We start from the raw sequence: 22001 nt of genomic DNA, 5'->3' as shown, positions 1-22001 counted from the left end.
CTCCAACACTCTGGTGGACATTAACCATATTCAGATAGTCCTTGAGTTACGATCATTCAGCAATTGTTTCAAGTTATAGCAGCACTGAACAAATGGTACTTATGTCGGTCCCCTAAGTTACGGCATTTCAGTACATGGCCATAAATTCAAGGAATGAGGAATGATACAGAAACCAGTTTCAGAAAAGGCAGTGGAGACTGGGTAACACAATTTTAATAATGGTGAGACTTAAAGGTCTTCGTTTTGTGGAATACAACAAAATCTTTGATTGTATGATGCAAACTAGCTAATCGGTGTGCAAGTACTGATTTTTTTAAAGGAACTTTACATTGAACAACAAGGAAGTCCTTACTGCAATAACCAAAAGTGGAGAAACAGTGGTTCATAACAGAAGGTAGAAAAAGCTAGAAACTAGGCAAGGATCTACCTCATCACAGTATTTGTTTCGCTTTCAAAAAGGCATGTATTGCGTAACAAAATCAAATCAAAATGGAAGGATAACCATTTTGAGATATGAAGAGAGTAAATACTTTGTTGCCCGAACGTAAAGAGAGGACTTTGAGTTCATCATAAAAATAATAAAAAAAAAGGATCCACCCATTTCTAGATAGAAAATATTCAGGAAACTCCTTGCAAGGAAACTATTCCCCCAATAGAGGAACGATTAACGTTACGTCGCACTCTGCCTAAGTAATACTATTGTCAAAAAAAACTTGACATCCATCATTCATCTCTTTCGTTGGTATCACTGATTTCGATGGCCGGCTTAGCTTTCTCGCATAATCTCTTGATCGAGGAAATACGCACGGCTTCCTTGCCTTTTAAGGAGAACACGTCCACGCCGACTTCCGTTCTTTTCCGAAACTACAACCGCGCCTTCCTCTTTTTTTCCTCAACGTTCATTTCCGGAGTAGGCGGGACTTCCTCCTCAACTCCTATTTCCCCCTCCCCACCACCCTATACCTCTTCCGCTCTCCCCGCTTCCTCATCTTTGCGAAGCGGTTCCCGAGCGGAAGTGGGCGACCGCCTTATCCAATAGAGGAAGGCGATACAAGAAGGGCGAGTGGGGGAAAGGAAGTCCCGCCTCTTCGTAGAGCGACTTAAGGAAAGGGAAGGCGGCGACTGCGGCCTTTGGGGGAAAACTTGGACGCGTTTGTGGCGGATTTAGAATCCCGCCGAGCTTCGAAGTCGGCTGTAACCGTTTTAACGGTTCGTCTCTCGCAAATTCGGCATGACGTATCCGGCGTTCGGAGCGGTGAGTAAGGGAAACGGGAAGGCGCCGAGCCCGCTGAGCTGCTGCTTCTTTCCGTACTTAGTTTGGAAGGCTTGTTGCCCGGTTTTCAAAGACATTTTCGCTTTCTCGCCTTTCGTTGGTGGGTCTCCTCGGTTGGGTTCCCTCGCCCTCAGTCTTCAGGTTCTATAAAATGTCTTCTCCTCTTCTTCCTTCTATCCCCAAACCCGACCAGAGCCTCTTTTCTCCCCTCCCCCACCCTCACCAACTCCTTGTCTTTGACTGGGAGATGTTATGGCGGCCTACAAAGGGGATGAATTTATGTCATCATTTCCACCCAGTAGGGGGTTGTAGGAGGTGACTAGGTCGGGAGTAAATTGCAGCTACCGTAGTACAGAGGCTGTGCACAGGTGGTCCTCGACTTTATAACGGTTTTTCTGAGTGACCAAACTTAACGATGAAGGAACGTTCAAACGTGCATCTTCCTCCATTACAGCGTAAAGGTAATGGAGCCAAGCAAGTAAAGGGCTTCTCTGGGGTAGTACCTTGACTTAACAACAGTTCATTTAGTGACCATTCGAAGTTACGACGGCGCTGGAAAAAAGTGACTTATGACCAGTTTTTCACACTTATTTGACCGTTGCGGCACACACACACACACCATGGTCACGTAACTTACATTCGGAGGCTTGACGATTGACTCACATTTATGACGGTTGCAGCATCCCGGGGCCGCATGAGATCGCCTTTTGCGACCTTCTGACGAGCAAAGTTGACGGGGAAGTCAGATTCACTTAACAACTGCGGTGATTCACTTAACCGCTGTGGCAAGAAAGGTGCAAAACTCACTGAACAAATTTCTCCCTTAGCAACATAAATTTTGGGCTCCATTGTGGTCATAAGTTGAGTATCTGTATGTTACCTCTTCATTTTTATCCTAGGAAATAATTTTTTAAAAAACACTTAATAAATCAAATTAACTAACTAACTAACTTCTGTGCCTGTTAGAATATTCTTTATTGGCCAAATGTGGACTCAACAAGGAATTTTTCTCCAAAGCATAAGTTTCAGTATACAAACAAGCAACACAGTGGTAAATCATAAGATACAGATAGTCCTCAACTTACAACAGTTCGTTTAGTGACTGTTCAAAATTACAACAGCACTGAGAAAAATGACCCAGATCCTCTGGATCTTGATCTGAAGTTAAATGAAGGAACAGGGTTAGCAGAACTTTATTTATATATTTTTAACATATTTTAACATATTATTCTTAATATATTAAAATACATTAAGACTTATTTCCTGAAACAGGGAACAGGGAACTCCTGCAAAGTTCATGTTTTATCATACATTGAAATGGAAAGAAAAATTGTTGCTGCTACACTGATCATTTAAGAGTTTTAATGTTTAAGATTTTTTTATAATACATACAAAATATAAACAAGAAAAAAAAATAGAAAATGCAAAAAGAGAAAAAAGAGGAGGATTGCAAAAGGGGAAACATACAAAACATTCAGAAAGTATTCAGACCCCTTTCACTTTTGTCAATTTTGTTATGCTGCAGCCTGATTCTACAGTTGTTGAAATTCATTTTTTCTCATTAATCTACAGTCACTATCCCATAATGACAAAGTGAAAACAGAATTTTAGAAATCTCTGAAACTTTATTAAAAAGAAAAAAACTGAACTATCACATTGGCATAAGTATTCACTCAGTACTTTGTTGAAGCACCTTTGGCAGCAATTACAGCCTCAAGTCTTTTTGGATATGATGCAACAAGCTTTGTACAACTGGATTGGGGGATTTTCTGCCACTCCTCTCAAATCCTCTCAGGCTCAGTCAGGTTGGATGGCGACCATCAGTGGACAGCCATTTTCAGGTCCCTCCAGATATGTTCACTAAGGTTCAAGTCAGGGCTCTGGCTGGACCACTCTAGTAAATTCACAGAATTATCCCTAAGCTACTCCTGTGTTATCTTGGCTGTGTGCTTAGGATCGTTGTCATGTTGGAAAGTAAACCTTCGGCCCAATCTGAGCTCCTGAGTGCTGTAGAACAGGTTTTCATTGAGGATATCCCTGTACTTTGCTCTATTCATCTGTGGTTTTGGGGTGAGAGTCCATCAGTACGCTGATGACACTCAGCTGTACATCTCCACCCCAGACCACCCCAATGATGCCCTTGATGTGATGTCTCGCTGCCTGGAGGCCGTGCGGGTCTGGATGGGGAGAAATAGGCTCAGACTCAACCCTTCTAAGACCGAGTGGCTGTGGCTTCCGGCGTCCCGATATAGTCAACTGGTGCCATCGCTGACTATTGGGGGTGAATCTCTGCCCCCCACAGAGAGGGCTCGCAATCTGGGTGTCGTCCTGGATGCACGGCTCTCTTTAGAAGAGCATATGACGGCCGTGGCCAGGTGGGCTTTTTATCAGGTTCGCCTGATAAATCTGAGCTGCAATTATATAATAATTTTAATTATTTTTAACTGATGTCTTTAATAGGCTGTACACCACCCTGAGTCCTTCAGGAGAAGGGCAGTATAGAAATAAATTTATTTATTTATTTATTCAGCTTTCCCTCAACCATGACCAGTCTCCCAGTCCCTGCTGCTGAAAAGCACCCCATGGCACGATGCTGCCACCACCACACTTCACTGTTGGGATGATATTGGGCAGGTGATGAGCAGTGCCAGGTTTCCTCCAGACATAAAATTTAGAATTGAGGCCAAACAGTTCAATCTTGGTTTCATCAGACCAGAGAATCTTGTTCCTCACAGTTTGAGAGTCCTTCAGGTGCTTTTTGTTTCCTTTTTCAAACTAAGGGCTTTCATGTGTTTTGCACTGAGAAAAGGCTTCCCTTTAGCCACTCTGCCTTAAAGCCCAGATTGGTGGAGGGCTGCAGTGATGGTTGTCCTTTTGGAACTCTGTCTCATCTCCACACAGGATCTCTGGAGCTCAGTCAGAGTGACCATTGGGTTCTTGGTCACCTCTTTTACTAAAGCCCTTCTCCGCCAATTGCTCAGTTTGACAGAGCAACCAGCTCTTGGAAGAGTCCTGGTTGTGCCAGACCTCTTCCATTTGAGAATTATGGAGGCTACTGCGCTCTTAGGAACCTTCAGTGCATCAGAAATTTTATTGTAGCCTTCCCCAGATCTGTGCCTTGCAATAATCCTGTCTCTGAGCTCTGCAGGCAGTTCCTTTGACCTCATGGTATTTTCTCTGCTACAGTATGCCTTTGTCAGCTGTGAGGCCTTCTATAGAGAGATGTATGTGTGCCTTTCCAAATCATATACAATCAATTTAATTTACCATAGCTAGACTCCTCTCAATGTGTAGAAACATGTTCAACAATGATCAAGAGAACTGTGAGGCACTGGATCTAAATTTCAAGTGTTGTTGCAAACAGTCTGAATATTTATGCCAATGTGATATTTCAGTTTGTTCTTTTTGATAAATTTACAGAAATTTCTAAAATTCTGTTTTCACTTTGTCATTATGGGGTACTGAGTGTAGATTAATGAGGAAAAAAATGAATTTCAACAACTGTAGCATAACATAATTGACAAATTATGACAGGCTGTAGTATAACATAATTGACAAAAGTGAAGGGGTTCTGAATACTTTCCGAATGCACTGTATATAAAGAAAAAAATAGAAACATTCATTCTCCCTTTCATCAAGACAAGTATAAGCATTTTCAATACTTAACACCTTCTCTAATATTTAAAAGATATGGAATAAAGAGACTTTTGTTTTATCTATTGGCAAATATGGGTAGTCCTTGACTTACAACCACAATTGAGCTCAAAATTTCCATTGCTAAGTAACGCAGCTATTAAATGAATCCGGCTTCCCCCATTGACTTTGCTTGTTGTAAGCTGACTGTGAAATACACAAAGGTGATCATGTGACTACAGGACACTGCAACAGTTGTAAACATCTGCTGGTTGTGAAATGTTCAAATCTCAATTACATGACTGCAGAAATGTTGCAATGATTGTAAGTACCAGGACTGGTCATAAAGTTACTTTTTCAGTGTTGTCATAATTTAGAATGGTTGATAAACAGGGCTGTCATTAAGTGAGAAGTAACTGTATTGTGAAAGCTATATTTCATTATTATGTAACCAATATAATATATTAGTTACATAGTAATGAAACATAGCTTTCAAGCATGGTTCATTGGATTTTGAATATTTAAAAACTGACATTTTTATGGTATATTTGAGGAGGTGTTTTCCCAAAGTTGGGGTGTGTGTGCATACATGCTTAGTGCTAGGCTGATGAACATAGTAAAATATATCTCTTCTTTTTGTTAAAAGTATGGTGCTTACCATGGTCAGATGCCAATGCAAATGGCAGTGGGACAACCGGTCCCTAGAGGGGTACAAACTGCTGTAGCCCATGATGGATCTACTGGATATTCTGTTTATTCTGGTGCCTATGCTGGTGCTGCTGTTGATCCCTTGTGGGCATTCTTCAGTGCTACTGCTGGACAGGTAGGTCAGTTTAAGTAATTCTCCGAAAGTTTTGAAAGACAGTCACTTTTTTTCTGCTGATCAGTGTTAGAAATACCCCATAATCTCAGGGTTTTGTTTGGTGATGGATATATTGACAGTATTATTGGTATTGTAACCTTATAAATGACCCTATAAAATTGCTTGCCTGTAATTTTTTAATATGATTGCCCATAGAGCACAAGATAGTTTTTCATCTACAGCTACTACCATGTAGATTGCTAGCTTTTTAGGCTTGTTTCTAAAGTTTTATAGGTATTAAACAGATCAATAGAAGAAAAGGAAATGAAATAATTTTTTTCCCCATCTGTGACAAACATAATATCCAACTGGACTGAGAGGAAGAATGGAGAAATTCACCTTCAACTAATCTGTTCGTTTGCATGGAATCCATAATCAGCTTTTAAATGTAGATATAGGCAAGCAATATAAAGCTACCTTCCTATTACAACATTTTAAATAATTAAATTTTGTACTTTCTGTGTAGGAGGAATGGGAGGGCTATTGTAAATTTGATTTTTTACCTCAATTGGATTATGATCTTCAGCCAATTTTATTTGTAGGGCTATCTGGCAACTTAGAATAGCTACAGTACATCAAGGTTTATATAATAAAAACTTAGTGAATTGGTGTTTAAGTGAATGTCCATCCGGTTTCAGTTTGGAAGAGGTCTGTACATTATATGTGACTAGGTATTGAGAAATACAGAAGCCATATCTGTATAATCTGGGCGAAAGGACTGGTTAAAAGGTTATAGTAAAGATTCACCAAAGGGCATATGCATGGCCCCACAGGTCATTGGTCTCTAGAGCGTTTTGGGAGTTGTGATGCCAATTTGCATTCTCTCAAGAGTGTGGAACTGCAAAAGCAATATTCATGAAGAACTCCAGTTTCAGGTGAGTAGCTTTTCTTTACATTTATTCTTCTGCTTGCATTTTAATTTTTATACTCTTTACAAAGAATGCCTTACAATAATAGTAAGGCATTTGCTTAACAAATCAGTTAGCACCTCTACAATAATAGCAATAGTAATACGATATTTCTAGCAGTAAAAGCATTCATATCTCTGGCACAACCCATTTGATGCTATATTCCATTGGAGGAGTTGATGAGAAAGAAATTACATGTGACCTGAGGCAGGAACAGTGTAAGAACTGACTTCTTAAATACTATCCTTTGACCCTGAACGTTTTATCATCCACAGAGAGAGTTTTTGATACTGAGCTAATTTGAAAGGATTTAATGGTAGTTTCTATTAAAAATAGATTTTTGTGTGTAGGATATTCTTTGTTCCATTTTATTTGCTTATTGACAAGAACAGTAAGCATTCATTTCAGCCAGTGCTAAATTCTGTTTGCTCTCTGATAGTCAGGGAGTTTAGGGAGGAAAAGTTATTTTATTGCCAGAATGGTGAGAGTTATTTAAATCGCTAAGCTTATGTGAATGTGATTCTAAGCTTACGCTGGCAAAGTAAACTTAAATTAAATGGAAAGCTGGAAAATACATGCAGTTCAACAATTGAAAGAGTATGACGCTTTTGGAAGCTAGTATTTTCTCTTACTTGTGATTAAATTATGAAAGGAAATAGGTGCCAGAATATACTCTAACTCATTCTCTAACCTAAAAATAGATTCTGTTGATGAGTGCCTAAGGATAAAAAAAGTGGTCATATTGGATATGCATTCTCAGAGAAAAGCCTAATTTCAATTGTAAAATGCTGTCCTTACTAACATTTCCATGGAAGAAGAATGAGTCTTAACTTAAAGTATGGCACAGTATTTGCTTCCCCTATAGACTGTCTTTTAATACAGGACAGGAATAACAGGAAAGGCATTTCAGAACATTTGTTTCATTAGAGCAGCAACTGCTTGAAATAGTATCCAGTACAAGTGTGGGTCAATTAATTGCTTCTTTTCTCTATAGGCAGGAAATAAACCACAAATTTTGTCTAGAAAGGTGACCAACTACTTTATAAAGCAGATTTCTTTGTTATAGTTGTAAATGGAATGCAGTAATTTGTTGTCATTCTGAGTATTTCTCTAAATTCCACTAAACTCTTTTGGGCACGATTCAAAATTCAGTCTCTTGACTTTCATTTGAAGTGTTAAGACAGACTTAGCAAAGAATAAAATAGAGTTGATAGTGTGAGCTACTAAGGCCCCAAGAAAAATAGGGTTTTGGGTGGAAAAGATATAGACATATACTAGGTAGTATAATAATAGTTGTAACAATAGATATCTAAAAATAGATACAAAACAGTTTACGTAGTGCACAGAGCTCTTAATTACAGTATATTTAGTACTATTTCATCTCAAATGAAATAGTATTGATTGCAACTAAAATCTACAGGTAATCCTCGACTTATAACCACAAATGAGCCCAAAATTTTTGTTGTTAAGTAAGGCATTGGTTAAGTGCGTTTTGCCCCATTTTACAAACTTTCTTGCCATAGTTGTTAAATGAATTGGTGCAATTGTTAAATTGGTAACACGGTTGTTAAGTGAATCTTGCTTCCCCATTAATTTTGCTTGTCAGAAGGTTGCAAAAAGCGATCACAAGACCCCGGGACATTGCAACCGTCATAAGTATGAACCAGTTGCCAAGCATCTGAATTTTGATCACATGATCATGGGGATACTGCAAAGGTTGTAACTGAAAAATGGTCATAAGTCACTCTTTTCAGTGCAGTTGTAACTTTGAACGGTCGCTAAATAAACGATTGTACGTCGAGGACTACCTGTACTAGGTGATCCATTTTTGCAAGTGAGGAAAACATGAAATACCATTGCTTTTTCATTTTTTTCATTGCTTTACAGCAGGGTTTTCAAGCTCTGTATCTTGAGAGAAGTTTTTCTTTGCTGACATTTGTTAAAGAACATGTTATATATCGGCTGTAGAATTCAACTGCATAATAAAGGATTGTGCAGTGTGTTCTGGAATAACATGTTCTCAGGATCAACCTGTATGATTTTGAATAAATGGGCTGGCATTCTAAGCACAATTGCAAGATCTGTTTAATGTAGCCTAACATCCTCAGATGTAAAATGCTGACAATTGAATAGAGCATAGCCTAGAATAACCCCAGCATTCTATTGCAACTTCTTCTACAGTTCTACAGGAGAAGTTTAAGAGCATAGATAGTACAGTAACCTATATTTTTTGGGGTGTGTGTAGAATAATGTGACTGATTATATTGAAGACTACGTGATCAGTTTCTAAGGAATTCGGGAATTTTCCAGAACATAGTTTGAAAACCACTGCTTTAAAGTAGCTATCTGGAACAGGGAGTTTTTCTGTGTTTTTAGTTTTTCATAAGTAGGATCGTCATTGCTGACTTCCATATTTTTCTTAATTCTCAACTGTAATATTTTAGTAAATTTAGTTTTTTATAGGAGGAATAAACATTCACTCCTGAAGTACCAGTCAAATAAGCACAATGTCATCTGCCATATAGCAAGACCAGTGGGGTGATGGAAGCGTGGGCCTTTGACACTCAAAAGAACTGATCAGGTAGAAACTTGCAGTAACATGGGCATTGTTTTTGGAGGGGAGGGTAAAGAAAGGCAGTGAAACAGTTTCTGAGTGTTCTTGCATTATGAACTGACAACAAAACTCAGAAATGTCTTAATCAAGATTCATTTAATCTTTTCCTTGTGCCCTGTGAATTTATCCAGTGAAAATCCTTTTGCTTTGGTGGTAAATACAAAAATATGTTCGTGTTTTGTACAATCATTATGAACAATCCTCTCAATTACATAGGTCTAGTAGAAAAGCTATACGTACAGAATTTTTTTCAATATGAGTATTTTCTTTTCCTATGGAGAACTTTATATCAGCATATTCCTATTTTTTTTAATCTAGCCGGGAAAAAGATATGCCCATTCAGTTTGGAAAAACACTTCTGAGAAACCTCCGAGAAGTCTGTACATGATTCCCATGTTAGATTAAGGAATTTTGCTTAAGGCCAAATCAAGCAACAGGATTTTCAATATCCACCATTCCTTATGCTTTCATTGGCAAAGCTCACAAAGTTTTTTTTTTTTAATCATTGCTGTAAAATTAACTTGGAGGTTAATAAGATATATTTAGGTTGCTTACTTTTATGTTTTAATATATTTTAAGATAAGCTTTTTTTGTTGTTTTAGCAAGCTAATGCATCATAATGCAATGGTACGGTAGCTGAAAGGCTGCATTTCATGTCTTTTTGAATGAATATTCTCCCATGTGAGAATTTGCAGTTGCTCAAACAGATAGCAAATTGACATGGATAACGAGGTAGCTTGACAAATTAATTTAAATGCTTTCATTATATAGATAATTTTGTCTGGATAAGCTTTATGTTTGTATTATAATTGGATATGGATAACTTTAAACTTATGAATTTGTTGGTCTTGTATATTTTTGTATAGAGCTGGATTTGAACTAACCTGAGAAACACTGTAGGATGTGCCTGGAATGAAGAAATAGGGAGAGAAGTTTTTTGTTTATTTTAAATGGTTTGTCTCATAATTTGCAAAGCTTGCACATGAAACAGTTTTTTAAGTTCAACATTTGTGAAAACTAGTTTTTATGATCTGTCCTATTGTAAGATGTCACAAATGATGAAGTTATAGTTCATTTTGTGATTTTGAAAACATGTCCATTGTGATTTACTTATGTAAAATAACTAGTATAGCAAATATATAGCTGAGGTATATTTGTGAAGTAAACTATTTGAATTTAAGTAGAACAGTATGTTAACTATATAGAATGCATAAATACTTGATGTTCTATTACCAGTTTTGCTAATCCCTTGAATCTCAAATTTGTATGCATTCATTTTACAGAATGGTGAAGTGGATGCGGAGGAACTCCAGAGATGTCTAACACAGTCTGGAATCAGTGGAACATATTCTCGTAAGATTGTTACTGAATTTATTATTTTGGATTCTTTTATAATAATATACCTGTAATTGTTTTGTGATCCTTTATTCATCTGTAATGGGAGAACTCAATTTTTGTATCAGAAACCACATTTGGGGATGTTGATAGTTTTTACCTTCAGACATTTTGCCAGTGACAACCCAATGATGTCTCCAAGTCAAGCAAGATCCAAATAGTTGAATAATTTCCCCTAGTTTTGAAGTGCATTAAAGAGAGAAGGTGCACACATATTTTTAACCTCTGTTGAAAATAAATTAGTATGCTTATTTACAAATGCAGGTGGAGGATCCTCTCAAAAGTATAAAAAATCTAAGTTCTCTATGTAACCTGCAAATTGCTCATTCCTCATTTTCTACATATTGCCTCTTAGATCATTAGTTGTTTACTGACGGCGTGTAGTAAAAGATAGTGAATTCAAATTGAACTCTCCCATCAAAAGGAAAACAAACAAGCAAAAAAAAAAGTACTGGTTTTGTTCCTTTGCTAATCTAAGATTACCAGCAGTAATTGAAATTAGTCTTGAAAATGGCCTCTTAATTAGGTCATATGATACACTTATATGTGCACATGCATCTATATAGATAGTCCTTGACTTGTGACCACAGTGGACCCCAAAATTTCTGTTGCTAAGCAAGTCAGGTATTTGTTCTGTCCCCGTCCCACACACGCACACAAACAGACAGCCGGGGGTTAAATAAACTGGCAGACAACCAATTCTTCCGATAAGACGCTTGGCAGCAACCCAGTAGCTGCTTGCCAAGAACTTTTACTCAATAAACAAAATACACACAGTCAAGAATTGTCCATTTCGTAAAATAAATCCAAGGCCGATAATGTTGTTTCCAGAGACTCAATAGTAGTTAGTTTTGTCCGTCACAGAGTCTGAATGGCCACCTCACCCCCTTTTATATCCTGTGGGGTGTGGTCCAGTGACTCAGCCTAATCTCTGGCACGCCTTTTCTTCTGTTGCGCGCACTTATCTCTGCGACGCTGCCGAGGATCCAGCCAAGACTCATTACCCTCATCACTGTCCACCTGTGGCTGCGTGGATGTGCTTGGCCCCGGCCCTATCTCTTGCCCTTCGGTGGACACCGAAGGCATTGCCAGAGAGGAGGGTCCTGGAGAGGGAGGCCTTGCCAACTCCTCTCCTTCACTCTCGGAGTGCTCTCCTGCCGATGACACAGGCTCAGGTAACGGAGCCACAACAGTATTAAGTGAGTTTTGCCCCATTTTACAACCTTTCTTGCCACAGTTGTTAAGTAACAATCACTGCGGTTGTTAAGTAACATGGTTAAGTGAATCTGGCATCCCTATTGGCTTTGCTTATCAGAAGGTCGCAAAAGGGGATCATGTGATCACAGGACACTGCAGCCATCATAAATATTAGTCAGTTGCCAAGCGTCTGAATTTTGATCACGTGACCATGGGGATGTGGCAACAGTCATAAGTGTGAAACATGGTCATTAGCCAGTTTTTTTCAGTGCTGTAACTTTGAAGGGTCACTAAAGAAACTGTTGTAAATCGAGAATTATCTGTTTAAGTTAACGTTTATCTGTCAGAAGTCACATTCTTAAAAAAAAAAGGAAGGTCCAGAACAAAAGCAATATTTTTTATGCTACCCAACTTCCAGTGACTTTGGCAGCAGTACTTAATCATGGTTAATTCAATTAATATTAAACATTTTCTTTACATTCATTTTCCTGTAATTACATTACAAGATCCTTAAACTAATATAAAATTAATGCTATCATATATACCAACTTTTATGCATGGAAACACATATCCCTTCTCCACTCCTTTAAGCAGAAAGAGCAAATGAAAAGCAAAGTATGATAAAGATAGGGTGAGAGGAAGGGAAGAGAGAAACTAGGCTGATGATTATGTGTGATATGATAAAGGAGGGATGCCTAGTGGAGGGAAAAAAGAGAAGCCATATTCAGATGTTACAAGTGTTATTACTTGAGTAATATAATACCTCACCTCTCTGTTAATACTTCTGGTGAATTTTAATCTCTTTGTGTAATACGTGAAGGGTAACTGACCGTTTGCCCTCCTTGTAGTAGTATTCTTGACTTGGTTTTCAAATGTCACCTATCACCTCTTAACTACCATTCCACCTAGGAAAACTGTGAACAGAGCCTTAAGTCCATCTGAGACATCAGACTTCAATTGGTGCTCTGTTCTCAACAAGTTGATTGCTACATTCAGTAGATTTGAATGGTAATCCTTTAAATGAGATTTGCCGTTCCTGTTTTGAGCACTAATGATTACAACTGAAATGGATGTGGTGCTTTAGAATTAATACTTTGTTTGCAATTTCAGCATTCAGCTTGGAGACCTGCAGAATTATGATATCGATGTTAGATGTATCCTTTTAAAAATATGTAGCTGAATTGTCTGTTTCTGGATGTCTTTTTTTAAAGTAAGTTCCACTGAATTTAATGGAGCTTATTTCTCCAGTTCCATAGTCAGAGTGTCTTGAAAAACATCAATATGTAATGCAGGTGAGAGTATGTATTAAGAATCACAGAGCAAGTGGAATAATTTGTGCAAACTTTTTTGCAGTATATCAAACGAGGAACAAGCATCAGGCTTCCTTCCACAGTCTCTTCTTTGTCTTCATCCTGCTTAGTTGGAACCACAATTGCCAGCTTTAGAAATTTACCAAGATTTACAGGTGACGAAGTATTCCTGATGCCAGTCTTCAGATTGAGTTGTTCTAAGTTGGGCAGTGTGTCATAAAATTTAAAATTATAACTTTGGGTTAAATAATTTAGGATACATTTTTGTTTGTTACCTGAGGTGCAGATCTGATGGAGACTGTAATTCTGTACATAAAGGAACAGAAATGGCAGGATCAGTCTGATTTTATTAAGGACTGTAAACAAGTAAGAATATTTAATTGGTTCATTTAATGCTTAAAATATATGTAACTAGGTTTTCTGGTTGCATATATTCTTAACTGGTCCCATTAAAGATTGATTTGTACTTGTTCCATTTTAGACTAAAATCAGTCTTTTATTTACAGCTCACTGACAATAATGCAGAAAACAGCTTAGAAGGAATGCCATGTTACAGTGCAATCATGAAACAGTTATCAGTTGTCAAAACTAATGGCTCAGGGGCCTGGTGGCTCAGCATTGTGATTAACACCAGCTGTCTGCAATTACTGTAAATTCGAATCTCACCAGGCTCAAGGTTGACTCAGCCTTCCATCCTTTCTAAAGTAGGTAAATTGAGGACCCAGTTTGTGGGGGCAATAAGCTGACTTTGTATAAATATACAAAAGTATGAAGGCTATTGCTTAACGCATTGTAAGCCGCCCTGAGTCTCCGGAGAAGGGCGGCATATAAATCAACTCAGGCAACGCAGCTGGGATCGCCAGAGCCATGTAAAAGGAAAAAAGTTTTCCCCCTCCAGCTTGCTTACCTTAGCTGCTAGTCGCAACGCTTGCCTTGCTTCGCTTGCCTGAATCCATTCCATCAGCAAGCCACTCCCTGCCTGCAATCAAGCAGGCAGGGAGTTGTGGACTTCAACTCCCAGAATTCCTCAGCCAGCAAAACAAAGCTGGCTGAGGAATTCTGGGAGTTGAAGTCTACAAGTCTTAAAGTTGCCAAGGTTGGAGACCTCTGTTCTATTGGGTAAGTTTTTTACCCCTTTGGGAGCTTTAAAAAAATAGTTAATTGTGGTTTTTTTTAGTTGTTCTTTTTTAGACCTAGCCATTTAAAGTTTAGGAAGTTTTAAATTTAGTTTTCATATAAAAATAAAAATAAAATAAAATAATATTTGTACAGCTTTCTGAGATTTAGTGTGTTTCTGTAGTGTTTCACTCTAACTACACAAACACACAAAATCTCACAAAGCTGTATGTGGAATGTGTGTAAAGTGTGAAAGTTGGTTTTTTGGGCTTTTTGTGGCTATGTGAGGTTCCTGCTTGTTGCAGGGGCCATTTTGGGTCTAGCACAGCTGCTTTTACATTGTGGATGAGCCAGTTGTGTTGTGTTGTGTGTGTGTAAAGTGTGAAAGTTGTTTTGGGGGGCTTTTTGGGGCTGTGTGATGTTCCTGCTTGTTGCAGGGGCCATTTTGGGTCTAGCACAGCTGCTTTTACATTGTGGGTGAGCCAGTTGAAGTTTTTTAATTTTTATTTGGTGTGCGTTGGAAGAGGGGTAGTCTTATACGGCGAGTATAGCTCAAACCCTATATTTTAACAGGAAAAGTCGGGGGTCGTCTTATATGCCCAGTCATCTTATACGCCGGAAAATATGGTAAACAAAATAGTCTTAGTGTTTTTATACATTAATGATGCAGTGATACTCGCAGAGAGTCAGGCTGAAAATTATGACCCCTTCTAATTTTGTGGGATTACAGCTTTTATCAGATGGATGCATGAAGTTTACAGGGGGCTTACTTGTTTTTCTTATTTTATCAAAACAAATGGAAATTATGTTACACATTCAATTATTTTTCCAATTAAACTTCAGTGGCACAATTTTGGGGTGTGCAATAGGCTGCAAAAAGGGCTTAGGTTCACATTGAAAGCTATAAGTTGTCTGTCCTGATTTTCAGGGACTCTGTAAAATGCTTAGAAATACATTTCTGCATTTGTGAAATGTGAAGTCTGAGCTACCTCTCATTGATTTTAAAATAAATATGTAGGAAAGCTCTGTTCCAATTCAGATTGCTTCCCAGGGTGTTGCTGTTGTTACAATTCCTCTTCTAAAGAAAGGACTTATATATGTCATCAATTGAAGTGCAAGTAGGAGCCCCAAATAATTTTTGTACTGTACTATAATATCTAGTATATGCCCAGCAGATGGCAACATTAAGCTATCCTTTGATGCTCTCAAGAATGGTTAGTACTTAAATGCATGACTGTAACAAAATCCTAGGACTGTAAGTGAGATTCTGGAATTGAAAAATGCATCCTTAGGGAAGGCACTGGTAAACTACTTCCATAATAGTATTGCTATTGTCACCAAAGTCAAGCTTAATTTGAAAATTGCTTCAATACCAGGGTTAAAAGATTTAGATTGATAAGGTACTGTTTTCTGAAAGAGCAAAGTAAGAAGAAAATTGGGTGGGTTTGTTTGCTAAATGATCTTTATGACTTATCTGTTTAAAACATGAGCAAAATTGGAGCACAAGTGTGCAGAACAGTAACAGAATCTATACAAGTAAAACATTTATCTTTTTTATTCTTTTAATCACCTGTTCCAAAGTTGGTATGCTTCTTAACACACAACACTAGAGACAGAATACTGGAAAAATGGGATATAATGAATTTAAAGAACTTTGGACAGCTCTCAGTGCTTGGAAACACAATTTCATGTTGGTTGATCAAGACCGAAGTGGAACTGTGGAATTTCATGTGCTGACTCAAGTTATTGTAGCTATGGGTAAGTAAAGCTTTGCTGATTTAGAAATCTAGCTTACACAGGTAAGCCAGAGTTTTCTGCATTCAAATCTAGTGCTAATTATCTAATTTAGGTTAGAAATTTATGGATTATATTCCTTTTTCCTACATCTGGGAAAGTTAGTCTTTTGTAATTGCACAATAGAGCAATATAATACTCTTCTTAAGGGGTAGTCTTAACAAATTATCTTAACTTGCTCTATTTTATTCACTGTATCTTTGTTGAACTTCTGCTATCTCAAATTGGTTATAACTACTGTAAATGATTTATGAATACTCAAATATTGGAAAAATTCTCCTAAACTTTCTGTCCTGAAAGTGTGTTTTTCTTTCTATCTATTTATCTAGGATACAGACTAAGCCCACAGACATTAATTGCTATTGTAAAACGTTACAGCAAGAATGGCAGAATTTCTTTTGATGACTATGTGGCTTGCTGTGTGAAGCTTCGTGCTTTAACAGGTAAGTGCTGGATTTGTATAATATATTCTGATTTTACAAAGTAAGCATTCACTGCTTGGATATACACCAGTTTGCATAAGTAGAACATATTTGCCTAGAAGAAGCTTTGAAAATGTCTTCTATTTTTTTGTCCTTCTTGCAGCAAATCTTTAGCTATTGTGTGTAATTTCAAAGGCTTTTTCATACTGAAAGTGGGAGTATCCTCAAACAGTTGTCAGCTTAAAAATCAAGCCTCATATCAAAGTCCCAATGCTTTTACTTGTACTATTGACAAGATGACAAATATTATTCTTTAGATTACTTTAGCCTTACAGTGCAATGAATATGGCAAAAGATTTTACAGAGAGTGGCAAGCATCATTTGGAGTCTGGTGTAATTCCATTGTATCGCCGGTGATTTTATAGAAAGTGCTATTGTCTGATGACTAGAAATAAATGGATAATGGAATATTGTTAATTTAAACAGAAATTACATTATATATTGTGGTTGTGCTTTACTATTTTACTATTTTGTGTGTATATCTAGACAAGTTCAGGATTTTTATAATATACATTTGCAAATCTTTTTTTTTTTTAAGATTTCTTCAGAAGAAGAGACAGCATGCAACAGGGCATTGTGAATCTTCTGTATGATGATGTAAGTAACAATACTGTTAATTGGTAATAAAAACGTTTTAAACTAGAATTTTGTTTCTTACATTTCCTTTTATAATCCCACTCCCATAATACTCGAGAATATTTTAGGAAATTACATCTCAAGATAATGCTGTAGCTCAAACAGATGGCAGTTCCTTTAATTCTTCACTGGGCTCTTGATTTTTCATGTTCATTATTTATTTGCTTGTGCAGGATTTCATTTGGTACCTTCCAGAGTTTACAGATTTTTTGGATCTGTTCCTCCCCATTGGTACCACAGAATATAGTGTGACTCCGATCTCATTTTTTCCATTGGTTTTCAACCACTACAGTATTAAATTATTCATTCTTGACTGTTTTTTTCCTTTTATCATAGTTGTTTATTTTTTTCCCTTTACTTATTAATCTCCTTAACTTGTAGTTGTTAGCTTGGTTTTCTGAACCTAAGGGCCTCATTTGATGAATGTCAGTCTTGTGGATGCAAACCTAGCCCTTGACTAGGCATAAACACAGTTTGTTTGCTTTGTCATCATTCTTCTAGTTGGCAGGCCACTCTCTGGGAGGAAGCTTTTCAGAGATGGCAAACTAGCTGTCTCGTTTCTTCCATTCCTCCTAATGTGTTCCAGAAATATTCTGATGACTGCCTGTCTTTGAGAAATCATTCGAATTCTCCCTGTTGACAGAAGATTCATACATATCTGCTATCCCATTAATGGCCTTTTCCCCTCATTTACTCAGACAATGCAGTAGTGGTTTGCAAAGAATTTGCTGTTCTTTGTGCCTCTTGGAAAATTATATGCCTTGCTCCAGCTGATTTTATTTGTTTTGGACAATTGATTCTGGGAAGAGTAGCAATGTTAATTGGATTTTCTCCATTTATATACCATCTGCCTATCCATGGACTGATGGACCCTAAAACCCTTAGCAACAGATTTGTAGCCTTGTCTGCAGAGATCTGTTAAATCAGGGCATGATTCACTTTCACTAATATGTGTCATGAAGAGCAGACTCCAGCGGTGGGAATCAGTGTGTCTGTTCTTAAGGGAAGCATCAGCCTCATGCCCTTAAGCGAACTAGTTATCCTAGGCTTTACATAGCTAACAATTACTGTCTTTATTAAACGCATGTACAATATAGATATTGTACTATATTGTTTTGTGTGCTGTTTAATCAGATTTCCATAAATAGAACATAGATGAAGCTCTGATCCAGAGGTGGTATTCAGCAGGTTCTGACCCGTTCTGGAGAACCGGTAGCGGAAATTTTGAGTAGTTCGGAGAACCGGTAAATACCACCTCTGACTGGCCCCACTCACATCTATTCTCTGCCTCTCGAGTCCCAGTTTATCGGGAGGAAATGGGGATTTTGCAGTAACCTTCCCCTAGAGTGGGGAGGGAATGGAGATTTTACAGTATCCTTCTGCCACGCCCACCAAGCCATGCCCACAGAACCGGTAGTAAAAACTTTTGAATCCCACCACTGCTCTGATCTCTGTGGTCACACTATTGTAAAACTGAAAGGTCTACAAACTTAAACTCATCATCATGCCTTGTAGCCAGCCTCTCTTCTCTTTTCTTGGGTGGTATTCCTTTTTACTGTAACCAGCTGATAAAGTGTCATGAAAGACCTAATGCTTTGGACCTAGAGCGTCTTTTTTGTCCTTTTTGATAAAATCAACAGACTTTGAACCTATAACTACTTCCATCTCATGGAAACCGCTCTGTTTTCTCAGTCTGACTTTGGCTTATGTAGAAAGATAAAGTGCACTGAAATAGAAAATGTTACGTGTGATTGTCAAGATCAAAGTTTTTTTTTTTCTCCGAAGTGATCTGTCAGCTTCCCAGCTTGTAGGCACTTTTAGAGAAAGGGGAAAACAGTTCAAAACTCTGTAGAATCACTTGCGAGCTGGCACATAGATTTCAAAAGAAAGAAATAGAAAAGAAACCATAGAAGGGTGATGGGATGGGGAGTGGTTTCTGCAGGTTTGGCAGGTGAATCCACGATCAAGGAGAAGAACCAAGAAGGAGCCTGAGGCAGCTGAAAACAAAGAAGAACCTACAGAAAAGAGCCAGCAGAAAGAAAATACAACCCTGGACTCTAGACAATGGCAATTTATATTGAAACATATAATCAAAATAGTCATGAGTAAAGCTTTCATATATACAAAATTATTTTTTCTCTGAAACATTTAGCACAAGCTTCAGGATTTCTTTTAGTTCTTAATTATTTGATAGATACATTTTGGATCATATGCAAATAGAAGCGCGGAGGTTAGGATGCTAAGGATCCCCCACCAATTCTTAAATTTGTTTTTGTTTTTCAGTTCTTGCAGTGCACCATGACTATCTGAGTGCCGGCTGTGGATGAAAAGTCCCATGCTTAACTTCACCTACGTAGAATTGCTGTGAAAGCAAGGCTGTCGTTGATTTTCCATATTTCTGCCTGCTAATGTACCATTTTTGACCTTTAATGTGTAGTTTGAAATAAATAAGTATACAGGTTGTACAGTAATTGTTAGAGGTGTCATTCTTTTACATGTGGATGATAGTCTTTTTTTTTCTATTTGGGGTTACGGTCTTAGGATGGATAAAAGGAAACAATCACCTTTCATGTAATGATTACAAACAGGGCAGGCTGCATCTTGTGAAATTGTAAATGCCTAAGAAACCAGGAAGCCATGAATTGTTGGCTGTCAAAAAGTATGTATAAACATTTGTATATTTCTTCTGAAGTTTGATAAATAATTTGAATGCAAACTAGAAGAATGTGTTCATAGTAAAGATTATACTCTATGGTAATAAAACATACTCTTCCGAGTGGTTTATCCTCTTGACCAGGGGTCCCCAACCCTCAGACATACTGGTCCGTGGTCAGTTAAGAACCGGTCCATGCAAGCGGGTGAGTGAGAGAAACTTTATTTGCGTATGTGCGGGATCTAGGTTGGGTGCAAAACCATCGCCTCCTCTCCTCTCCCTCCCCCCCCACCCCCCAGTTGGTGGAAAAACTGACTTCCACAAAACTGGTCCCAGAAAGGTTGGGGACTGCTGCTCTTGACGTAATCTTCAAAAGAATACAGGTGACTTTATGGAGTTGACATTTTCCCGATGAAGCGTAGATCTTCTAGAAAGGTAAAAGAAGGGGGGCATTTGCAACTGGCTCATTATTATCACCTAGAATTCCAAGAGCAGGTGAAAAATCCAAGAAACAAATGCCTGTGTTGATGCTTCCTCTGCTTTACTGCACTGTGGTTACTGTCTGAAAATAGAATCGTAGATGTGGTGGGAAGCTGTTAAAGTGAAGCAGCTTCTCATATTGTAATAATTACATGCCAGTTGAATAGCATCAGCAGATCTCTTGCTCTCCTCCGACTCTCTGCAAGTGGTATTAGATAAACAGGGCCTGTGGCAAACCATTCCTTTATATGTTTTTTAAATACAGCGGCTGCTGTTTTCTATCCATTTATAATTTGTACATTGCAAGGAAATGTCAAGGTTAGCTAGCATTTGTAGATAATGGTCTTGGTTTACCGGCTTGGTTATTACCATGTTTTGCAGATTTAAACATTTTCTTTCTGCATAGACATCTCATTATACATTATGGATGAATCAACAGCTTATAGTGAGCTGTTGGATATGTTCTGCTGCCAAAGGAAATAGAATTAAGTCCGGGTAGCACTTCACGATTAATCTAGTGAGTGGGTGCATTTGTTACAAGAGTTCCCTGTGTTGCCATTTCATGGTATATCGAATAGCATGATGCAGCTGTATGATCTGAGCACTTGGTAAGAGGAGGATATATTTGCATCATATTAGAGTTCGGTCTCACAACTAAAATGTAAGAAGTCATTTTGTTAAATATTGCAGTAAGCACTCTTGCTAAGAAAGATAGTTTTTAGCCTGGAGTCAACAATGCATCTGTAAAACATTTCAGTTATTTGTGTCATCCTGCACCTCCCTCTATAATTAATGCCATTATATTTATCTCCTTTAAAATGGCTCTTGCGTTATCTTTGAATTTCTGTAACAGTGGTGGTATCAAATCAAAGTTTTGAAATCATTGACACTATTCACGTGGAAATTTTGTGTTCACCATTGTCAAGTAATAGCTGTAGATTATTTGCAATCTTCTATAGAGATTTTGTACCTTTTGAAATGGATGCTGTTCTAACTGTAAAAATGTTCTCGTTCTATTTTCAGTGCCATTCCAGGCAATTGTTTGAAAATAAAGTTAGAGCTTGCTTTGTATTTTTTTTCATTCCTAAAATAAGTACATATGAGCTTATATTCGTGAGTGCTACAGTAATTTTACAAGTTCTGCAGCATTTAATATTCAAGCCTATAAGGTGAGATGTGGGTGTGGATGCGTGCAATAGATTCGATAAGGGTGAGAGAAACCCTGCTGTGCCAGTGCTCTTGAATCCTGCACTTTCCAACCGCGGGTGTAGAATTTTAACATAAGCAGAGAGAAAATGGGCCACCTTTCTCACAATTCTTAGTTACAAATGTTCACATTTCTTCTCTTAAATGTAATGCTGCCTTGATGACTGAGGCAACTTTTTAACAATAGGTCTACCCCCAGTGAAAAGCGAGGTGATTTAGCAGGGGCCATCCAGTATACCTAACAGTATTTATAGTTCCTGAGGCAATTGTAAGGATTAAATAGTCAACGCTGCAAACCATCCAACATAGTGTAAGACTGAAAGTGAGGATTTATGGGGGAGAAGGGGGAAAAAAAAAAGCTAAAAATGGATAAGTTGGGGAGGGTGTGACATTCTGGGTATGAGATAGTGTGATTACATGAATCCTATCACTTCCCTGCACT

General features: G+C 37.9%; 1 protein-coding gene across 1 annotated transcript; it reads left to right on the top strand.

Moving 5' to 3' along the window:
- Positions 1 to 1079: 1079 nt before the first annotated feature.
- GCA (grancalcin) lies at positions 1080 to 21424 on the top strand. Its single transcript, XM_070938875.1, has 8 exons — positions 1080 to 1255; positions 5553 to 5729; positions 10574 to 10643; positions 12993 to 13036; positions 15919 to 16066; positions 16432 to 16545; positions 17123 to 17181; positions 19504 to 21424. The coding sequence occupies exons 1-8, from the start codon at positions 1232 to 1234 to the stop codon at positions 19528 to 19530; spliced, it is 663 nt and encodes a 220-aa protein (XP_070794976.1). The 5' UTR covers positions 1080 to 1231; the 3' UTR covers positions 19531 to 21424.
- The last annotated feature ends 577 nt before the right edge of the window (positions 21425 to 22001 follow it).

This window comes from Pituophis catenifer, unplaced genomic scaffold, assembly GCF_029215685.1.
Source record: "Pituophis catenifer annectens isolate HBS135680 unplaced genomic scaffold, rPitCat1.0.hap2 SCAF_1, whole genome shotgun sequence".
Taxonomy (NCBI): domain Eukaryota; kingdom Metazoa; phylum Chordata; class Lepidosauria; order Squamata; family Colubridae; genus Pituophis; species Pituophis catenifer.
This window is presented reverse-complemented; position numbering and strand designations above follow the sequence as displayed.

What these genes read in the sequence shown, in the direction of transcription:
- GCA (XM_070938875.1), top strand. Translation starts at nt 1,232, where the DNA reads ATGACGTATCCGGCGTTCGGAGCG. An exon ending in TCAAGTTATTGTAGCTATGG is followed by an intron (nt 16,067 to 16,431) that starts GTAAGTAAAGCT and finishes CTATTTATCTAG; the next exon opens with GATACAGACTAAGCCCACAG. An exon ending in GAAGCTTCGTGCTTTAACAG is followed by an intron (nt 16,546 to 17,122) that starts GTAAGTGCTGGA and finishes TTTTTTTTTAAG; the next exon opens with ATTTCTTCAGAAGAAGAGAC.